Here is a 9,397-nt window from a genome sequence, read left to right as displayed (position 1 = left end):
GGCGATAGGCGTAGGGAAAGTGCCGGGAGGTCCACCTATGGGAGAGGAGTGCAGCGGGCGCGAATACGATAGCGGAACCTTGACTAGCGCCTGGAGGCGCCGTGGGGGAATGTTGTTGATGGGGCGCAACCCGGAAGTCTGGCAGGGACAGGCGCGGCGGCTGAGCGGAGCTGGGCTTCTCCGGCAGCGCGAGGAAGTCGAGAGTCTCGCCGCTCGCCTCCGTCGCGGAGCGGGCTGCGTTTGCTTTTGGGCACCCAGGCCTGGGCTTTCCCTCCCGTCGCGGCCGCCACAATGTCCTCCGACTTCGAGGGCTACGAGCAGGACTTCTCGGTTCTCACCGCTGAGATCACGAACCGCATCGGGAAGGTGCCCAAGTTGCTAGGAGGTGAGTGGGGCGGGGAGCGGCGCGCCTTTGCCGCGGCAGCAGCTGAGCGAGATTCGCTCCCAGCGGTGGCATCCCTTCGCTTGTCCTCTGCTTGCTCTCCGGGCTGTCACGTTCACGCTCCCGTCTCACCATTAGGCAGAAGAACGGAAGAAAAGCCTTGCTGGCTCAGACCAACGGTCTGTTCAGCCCAGCAACCTCTTTCCCACAGTGGCCAGCCAGATCCCCCTGAGAAGCCCACCAGAAAGCCTGTGCCTCAGAGGTTGGGTGGGTGGTTACCCGAGATAGACCTTTTCTCATCTGCAGTGTGGCGCCCTTAAAAGCAAGTTAGTGCTCGCATTTGTCATCAGACTGCTGTTGACAGTTGAATACCCCCTCATGGGGGGAAAAAAATAATGATCATATATTGCATACAGCCCAATCCTGTGTCTGGCTGCTTGGTAAGTCCTGCTGTGTTCAGTGGGGCTTACTCCTGTATTAGCATGCAGGACATTGCAATCTAAAATCTGAGCCAATTTTAGGATGGCTGCTGACTTAGTGCCTTCTGCTGCTGCAAGAATGCTAGCCTGCCTCTTCTGAAGATGTGTATGGACTTCTGAAACTAGAACACCTAAGGCAGCCCAGCTAGACAGATGCAGCGTATATGTGCAGACTTGAGACAAAGCCTAAGTGGGTGGAGATGGGGTGTGGTGTGGGAGGTATATGGGAGCAGTGAGATGGCTGGATGTTAGGTTAATGGCTAGAAAGCATCCTGCTTTGTGGCAGGACCAGAATCCGTTTTCAGTACTATTTTGAGGCTTTGCTTCTTTTTCTGTTTGCTTGTGTTTGATGCTGCCTACCTTTTCCCTTCAAGACTAGACTCCTACTGTACATCTATGCAAGGTTGTGTTCCAAAAACATGAGCATTAACTCAAAATCCAAGGCTAACAGCAGTCCATAGCTCCATAACAAAACACCACAAACCCATCTCCACACATGTGCATGCGCGCGCACACGCACACACACACACAATGTGAGTAGTATTAAGCACAAAACATGTATCTACAAAAGACATGCCCCTATCATGTCTTTAAAATGGACCCCCAACCCACAATCGGAAGTGCAAATTACTGGTGAAGAATCTGTTGCTCTATGGTGTAAGATTAAATGGGTAACTAAATCCTGGTAACAGAAAATGATTTTCATCTATGCTTTGTTTTTAGATGAAAAGAAGCAAATGGTTTCTAATGTGGAGAAGCAGCTGGAAGAAGCAAGAGAGCTGGTAAGTTGTAGAGTTCCTCAGTTGTTATTCAACACAGGTGGAAATGTGTTCCCTGGAGATGTACTACTACATATTATCAACTATGAGACTGGGAACAGGTTGTGTGTGGAGACGCTTGATTTGGCTACTCCTTGCCTAATTCTGAGATGATAATTTTTTTATGAGGGGTGGGGAATGGCTAATGGGAATGAGCAAGCAGGGGAGATACAATAAAAATACATTACTGAAGGCTGCGGGAAGAAATTTTTCACTCTCCGTTCCATAATGCTCTCCCTTGCACATGCTCAGCTCTCTGTCTTTTTCTCTGCACTTCCATTTCTGTTAACTCACATTCTTTTTCACTGCCCACAACCCTATTCTTAGGTTAGAGAAAACTTCATTTTCTGTCTGCGCTCAATATTGCTTTTTTTCTGCACCATCACAGGTATCTCTGCAGTTCATTTGCTACCCTTTTTTCTATGTTTCCTACCTCACAGATCTCTCTGCATCACTACCTCTCAATTGTTCCCTCTTTCCCACAGCTCTCTCTGCACTCCATGCCTCCCCCTTTCCTCTCCTCATAGTGTGCTGTTGCTCTTCTGTACTACCACAAGTTTTTCAGAACCCCTCTCTCTGTTCTCTGTCCTTTTATCTGTATATAGCTGCTGACAGCACATACTCTCTGCACCATGATCTATTACCCTTTCTCCTTCCATAGGTCTCTTTAGCTCTGTTACCATCATTTTCTTCCTTCAGTCTGTCTATGGCAGAGAGTCGATGCTCTGTTTTCTGTTTTGATATCTTCCCTTTCCCCCTGCACCCACCCTTCTTTGCTGAGTTTAGTGGCAACAAGGCTTTCACTTCTCCCAGCAGTTCTCACACTGGAGGTGTTTCTAGATGAGGCATTTATTTTGTAATCACCCTGTTTCATTCATGGCATTTTTAGTGGGGCGGTGGGGGAGGTCCAGATATTTGAAACCCTCCTATATTTTCCCACTGTTTCTTCTGTCTTTTTTCTTATCATAAAAAATCTTTAAAGGAGGGAAAGATGGCATAGCTGCACAGTGCCTTTTGATTGGTAGCACTAGGAGCCATCAATCTGGAAGCATCGTGTGTGATACAAGTGGGCTGTACAGGGTGGTTGGCTGGCTGCAGCAGCTGGAAAAACAGGCACCAACTATACCACATATCTCTGTGTCTAGGGATAGGAGAAGCAGTTGGGATGCAGGTATTTTCCCCATCCTATCTCTGCTTTTGATGGGCTTGGGTAGGTCTTAGATTTTTCCCGCAAATGTCAGAAAGGACCTCAGACAATTAGAGTTCCCCCATGGAGTGCAAATAAACAGGGAAGGGACCTCAGTTGGTCTGTGAGCATTACGTTGTGCAAACTGAGGCAGAACAAGTGATTGAATCTTGTAATAATTTGGCTATATAATGATGAGGGGTTTAAGAGATATGTGTAGGAAGAAAGAGAAAGTGATGGAAGGTTGGAGCTGTTTTTGGCATATTACAATTACATGTAGAAAGTACACCTGGATATGGGCTTCTCTGCTAATAATGTAAAGTATAAACTGTTGGCACACAGAACTTGCCCCTGCCAGATCTGTAACTGATATGAACCTGTAGAAGGTAACTCATTAGTGGGTATGTTGAAGTATGACTAATTTTTGTATGCTATTTAGTATAACCAGAGGGCCACCATTTTTGGTTGTCCTTGGTAGCCAAGTTAAAAATAGTGGTTGCCAAGGCCCATCCCCATGTCATTGACATCATGCTGCACTTTCATGAAAGATTAGGGGAAGTCTTCTGCTCCCCTCCCAGATCCAAGTTTGGAATTGGGAACAGGTGTGTGTGGGGGGCTTGCTGGCTTTTCCACTATGAGAGCTTCTATTTCCAAGGAAACAGCTGTTACCTGCTGTAGCTCTAGAGCTGGAAAATGAGCAAGGAGAGGCGTATTTTTTTGCTTCAACTTGAGGCTGGGGTTCCAAGGTGTCCAGAAACCAGACCAGGAAGCCCCCTCCTGTTTTCCAGGTCTGGAGCTGAAGAGGTTGCTGGCAGCTTCCTTGGTCCCTTCCTTGGTCTCTGCACTGCTGAGGTGCCTGGAGCACCATGTTCCTTTCAGCTGCCAAACCAACAAGCCTACTCTCTTGTCTGTAGCTCCAAGACTGGGAGGAAGGCTGAGCTTGTCACACATAACCAGAGGGTAATGGCAAATGTGGTGAGCAAAAATGTGGAAGCCTAAGCATAAGGGCGAATGTGAGTTTGAATCTGTGTATGTACTTATCCGAGTGGCCTTGTTTATACAAACATGTGAATGAAATGGGTGTGTTTGAGAGAGAGAGAGGCAGAGGGGAGAGGAGAGAGATTTCCATATTTTTCCTCCTTCCTCTGGGACTGCTACAGTTGTTGATGGGATGTTAATGGCGTAGGGCTAATCCCATCTTTTCCTTAGGGATGCTTGGTGAATGGATTTTGTGTGATACTTGGGATCTAATTAATTAACATATTTGGGATCAAGAAAAAAAATCCTCTGGGTCAGATTAAGTAGTGACCTTAAAGGTTTTATAAAGTTATCCCTTGTGTAGCTTGGAGGTGATCTGCATATTATAGCTGGTGCATAGAGGTTGCTACATATGGCAGCATAATGTGTTGTTGTTGTTCAGTCGTTAAGTCGTGTCCGACTCTTCGTGACCCCATGGACCATAGCACGCCAGGCCTTCCTGTCCTCCGCTCTTTCCCGGAATGTGCTCAAATTCATATTCATTGCATCGGTGATGCTATCTAGCCATCTTATCCTCTGCCGTCCCCTTCTCCTTTTGCCTTCAATCTTTCCTAGCATCAGGGTCTTTCCAGGGAATTTTCTCTTCGCATTAGGTGGCCAAAATATTTGAGCTTCAGCTTCAGTATCTAGCATAATGTGTAAGGGCAGCTTATCTTGTACATAGTCTCCATGTCAATGCTATGTATTCTTGCACAACATCCATGCTGTAACGAGCAGTACATGTTATTGCTGCTCTATGGTAAGCTACAATGCCGACCCTGTTTTTAACAGCTTCAGTTAAATAGCTTCGGAAGGACCTATAATGTGTCATTTTGCCCTGGCTCACTTGCTTTTAAAAGCATTTCTTGGTTACAGGCATCTCTAGTACTACCTTTCCTTTGACCCTGTGTTTCCAGCATGCTATCATTTTATTCATGCATGTACAGTAGTTGTATACGGCTTTTCATTTCTTAAGTCCAGGGTGATTCATAGTAAATTAAAACTAAATAATAAAACACAGTACCATAAAACATAATAAAACGGTAGATCAAACAGCAATACACTACAGTCACAAGCTGGATCTAACATGGCTGAATGAATGATAAATAGTTTTTTACCTGGCATCGAAAGGAGAAGAAAATAGGCACCAGGTGAGCTTCCTTGGGGAAGGCATTCCACAGTTGACACATCACAACCAAACAGGCCTATCTGTAGAGTGTTACCTTGTTAATCTGTAGGATGTTTAGCGTATCGTCTTGATTTGGATTAATGTATGGAAGATTGCCTCGGAAAAGGAAGTTCTGCAAAATGCTACTATGTTTCTTCATTCTTGGTGTTTCTAAGAGAATGGAATTTATAAACTGAATGAGATTATATGTTTTCTTTGATCAGTTTTGGGCATTATTCATCTCATATCAATTGCTAAGCTGGTGTTAGTTGCCATGCAGCATGTTAGTTTCCTTTTTAATTCGTTTTTCCCAAGTGATTATCCTTCTGTTTAAACTGCTAGTTGAACCATCATCTGGTTCCTTCTAATGAGACATTAATAAATTTCAGGAATCAATGCTGCATGGCAGACTTGTCAAATATGAGGCCCTAGGACGTGTAATGACATGAACTATTGATGAAGAGTGTTTTGTTGATCAGGCCATACATTATATGCTTTCAGTAAAGATGTAAGCAACTATGCCCTCACTGCCTCATAATGTTCACTAACTTCCATCACATTTTCTCTGCAGTTACACTTTCTATGCAGATAAGAGGTTTTCAGTCATCTGCCTGAAAGAGTTGTGTAGATAATCTGATTAAAAAAAATCAATCTAGACTATTAGGTATTTATGTTTTAGATTACAATATAAAAAACCATAAGCATTACAGTCATAAAATGCAAAGCTCATTATGAAATAATAAAGAGCCAATAAAACCTTAGCATTAAAACAATCAAGCATGCATAATTAATATACAGTAGAACTCACCTGAACAATAGTAATCTGTACCTGAGGTTTATACTATATCTCCCTCTTCCTTTTCAGTCTTATCTATAAAGAGATTTTATTGAAGTCTTCCAATAATTGATTGAATTATTCCTTAAAGAGCTTTCCCAGAATAACTGAGACACAATACTGTTGGTTCTGTATCTCAGCTTTCACATTTAATTGCAGGTATGTAGGGAGAAGCGAAAAGGGTTATGGGAAGTGTTAAAGTCTGATTGCAACTGAGAGACCTATATTTGAGAGCAATAAATTAATAGCAATCCATCCTCTAGTAGTGCAATTTGGACTTCGAACTACAGCTATGGTTCTAGTTCACATGGTGTACTTTTCAAGTTGAGAAATAGGTCAAGGGTATTAAATAGAAAAACGAGTGATGTATCCTTCAGTTGTTCTGCTCCACAAGAGAATGTTTGTCTATCATATCCCTGTTATAGATTCATTAAAACAATCTACGTTAAATACTCTGACCTTTGACAAATAATTTCATCTGTGCTTTAGCTTCTTTGATCAACATGTAAGGGTGACAGTTTCCTACTTCACATAAGTGATAAAGGCAAAGTATTAATTCTAAAAGGCATTAATAACTAAATTGTTATAGGACAATCTTTCCTTCATTACAACCCTTTAAGGAAAAAAAGAGCTCCTGTTAATTAATGCCCCCTGCCCCACCCCCAATGATGCTATGTCTTTGTGGTAACAAATCACTCGCATCTACTTCTCTGTGCAAAATAGTTCTCAATTTTTAAATGTTAGAATGAGTAGAAGTTAAGCGAACAGCTCGTTATTTTTCCTCCTTCTTGTGTCATAATATGAACAAAATTGACTGACTTTTCTCTAAGATTAAAAAGAATATCCTGTTTTAACATTTCCATCCTAATGATGATCTTCATTTAATGTACTTCGTTTTTCATTCATGCTGTTGTTTTCAGATCTTGCTGCTAACGCTTCTAGACAGGTGCTTAATGCAATTACTGACTTTAAGCAATTACCTAACATGTTGGTGATTAATGTCAAGGCTTGCATATAAAAATCAATTTGAACAAAACTGGCTAAGGAACACAACTCATTAAAAGGGTCTCTTGGACAGGCTGCCATAGAAATCAAACCTGAAACATTGCCACCCAAAGCCTGTGGTTCCTACAGACAAGCACTATGCAGTGGTTGGATTTAGACGTAGACTTAGGCAGCCTAAGGCTTCACTCCTACATTCACTTAATATGGAATAAGTGTTATTGAACTCATTGGGGCTTACTCTTCTGAGTAGATATGCATAGGATTGCATTGTAACTCTGCATACAGTCAGATTGTTAAGCACGTATTATTCAAAGTTAAAGTAGCCAATAGTTTTATTTGCTTGAATTCACTTGTTCTTTCTGGAGGGATTCATAACTGTAGATGTGATGGTCAGTAGTTATGTGTGCACATCTGCTAACTTTTTATGGTGTCTTTGGGGGTGGCTTGCGGGAAGGGGACAGAACAAATAATAAATCACTACATGAGGGATAAGGAGTCTTATAAATGAGTTTGAACATTTTGCTCAGAAGCAAATAGCAGCCTTGTAAACCAGAGTTTAATTAAGCATCCCACCTTCTGTTCATTTGGCTATCCCCTCAAATCAGCAGGTTGCAAACAAAATAGTATATTTAATAACTCAACAATGTGAATGTAAATGTCTTGACCAGAAGCTTCACAGGCACCACAAACCTGAAATAATTTAACTAGCATATGAAGCTTGTAGAAAGCCACAATTGGCATCCTGTTTCAAACCCTACATGCAACTACATTAGGATCTCAGTCCGTTGATTAAACTGCTGCCATTGGAGGGCCATGTTGTTAATACATATACCATGTAAGTGGTTGGCATGGAGATATTATTTGGTTTGCAGTTATTGGGAGGCAGTCACAAAAATATTGTATTGCTTGACCCTAGTCTGTGTTATCTATATTTGTGAAGGAGTTGTAATGTATTCAACATTTTCAATAGGAACCTCAGCTTGAAATTAATGTCACCTGAAGTTCTCTTGTGCAAGCAAGTTTGCAAAAGGATAGAAGGTGCTGGGAGGACTGTCTCTGTTAGCCTTCACTAGCACACTAACAGAGAAGCCTTATATTGGTGCTGGCCTGGCAAAGGCAATGCAATCTTCGGGCAGCTTCCCATTCAGGTAATTCACCAGTCTGAGCCCTGCTTAGCATAATCAAGCTGGCTGAATCTTGTGCCTTCAAACTATATACTACCAAATGAACAATAATAACAATATCCCACCTTATATTTTTTCTTACAATATCCTACCTTGTATTTGCTCTTTCCTTAAGACATTTTAAAGCATTTCATGTATTTTGCATTTGATGCCATTCATATGTGCAGACATACTTTGTTTATCCCTTGCTTACAATATGATGCTCAATGCAGCATACCAAGCCCAAGCCCTTGTTACTTCCTTTGGTAAGAACCCAAAATGGTAAGAAGAAGAATGAATAAAAAAGTTTTGCCATTTAAGTATCTAGCCAAGAGCTCTATGGAAGAATGAATTGTAGGTTTGACATTTACAGTTCTCCTTTGTAATTAATTAATTAATTAATTAATATGTAATACTTACAAGCAGCTTCTGTGTTAGTATTTGCTCGTATAGTCACAGTTGCTTCAAGCTATACAGCTAAAACATTGTATATGTTAACCCTGCTTTTTAGCCAAGATTGGCTCCCTAAGCAGTTTATAATTATGAGCTGCAAAAAGGGAGTTTTGTGGATATTTGGAGGTATTTATGTGGAGGTATCTTCTGATGCTCAGTGCCATAATCCAGGTTCCAGGTTCATTTCCTACAAAAGAATGAGGCAGAACGTGTTGAAGATGGATTATGGGACTGGTGAATGGTGAAGATGCCAGCCTATAGAAACAGCCTCTTTATTTTATTTACATTTGTATGCTCCTCACCCACCCTAACCCATAATATAAAGTTCTTTGGGCAACTTACAATAAAACATAAAAATGGTTTAAATAGAAAATAAAATATAAAACGATATGATCAAAAGCAACATAAAATAACAAAACAAAACTTGCAGCACCCCCAAATTAAACAGATTTTAAAACTGAGAGACCCAAACCACATGAATTATTTTAAAGGCCTGAGTGAACACAAGGGTTTCACCTAGCAGCAAAAGAAACACAGGGATGATGCCAGGTGAACCTCTTTGGGAAACTGTTCCATAACTGAAATACTACTACTGAAAAGGTCATTTCCCTAGTAGTTAGCCGCTTCATTTGATGAGGGCACTTGGAGTATGGTCTCTAAGGAAGATCTTAAGGTTCAAGTAGATACATATGGGTGAAGGCAGTATTTCAGGTAACCTGGTCCCAAGCCATTTAGGGCTTTAATGGTTAAAACCAACACTTTAAATTGGACCCAGAAACAAACTGGGACCAGTGCAACTTTCAAAACACAGGCATAATATGGATGGTCAAACCACCCAGTTCCAGTTGGTCATCTAGTGATCCTATTTTGGACTAACTGCATTTTCCAAGC

At 41.8% G+C, this 9,397-nt stretch overlaps 1 protein-coding gene across 5 annotated transcripts in view; it reads left to right on the top strand.

Annotated features, from left to right (window-relative positions):
• The first annotated feature begins 143 nt into the window (after positions 1-143).
• Positions 144-9,397, top strand: part of VTI1A (vesicle transport through interaction with t-SNAREs 1A) — a 347,971-nt gene continuing 338,717 nt past the window's right edge. For all 5 annotated transcript variants that reach the window (XM_084846214.1, XM_084846215.1, XM_084846212.1 and 2 more), the window contains exons 1-2: positions 144-385; positions 1,585-1,643. In XM_084846214.1, coding sequence (XP_084702340.1) covers positions 292-385; positions 1,585-1,643 — 153 coding nt within the window. In that variant the 5' untranslated portion in view covers positions 144-291. The remainder of the gene's footprint in view (positions 386-1,584; positions 1,644-9,397) is intronic.

Source organism: Heloderma suspectum, chromosome 3 (genome assembly GCF_057233095.1).
Source record: "Heloderma suspectum isolate Gila_16-S chromosome 3, 16-S_ref, whole genome shotgun sequence".
In the NCBI taxonomy this organism is placed as follows: domain Eukaryota; kingdom Metazoa; phylum Chordata; class Lepidosauria; order Squamata; family Helodermatidae; genus Heloderma; species Heloderma suspectum.
The sequence above is the reverse complement of the archived record's forward strand: the minus strand, read 5'-3'. Positions and strand labels throughout refer to the sequence as shown.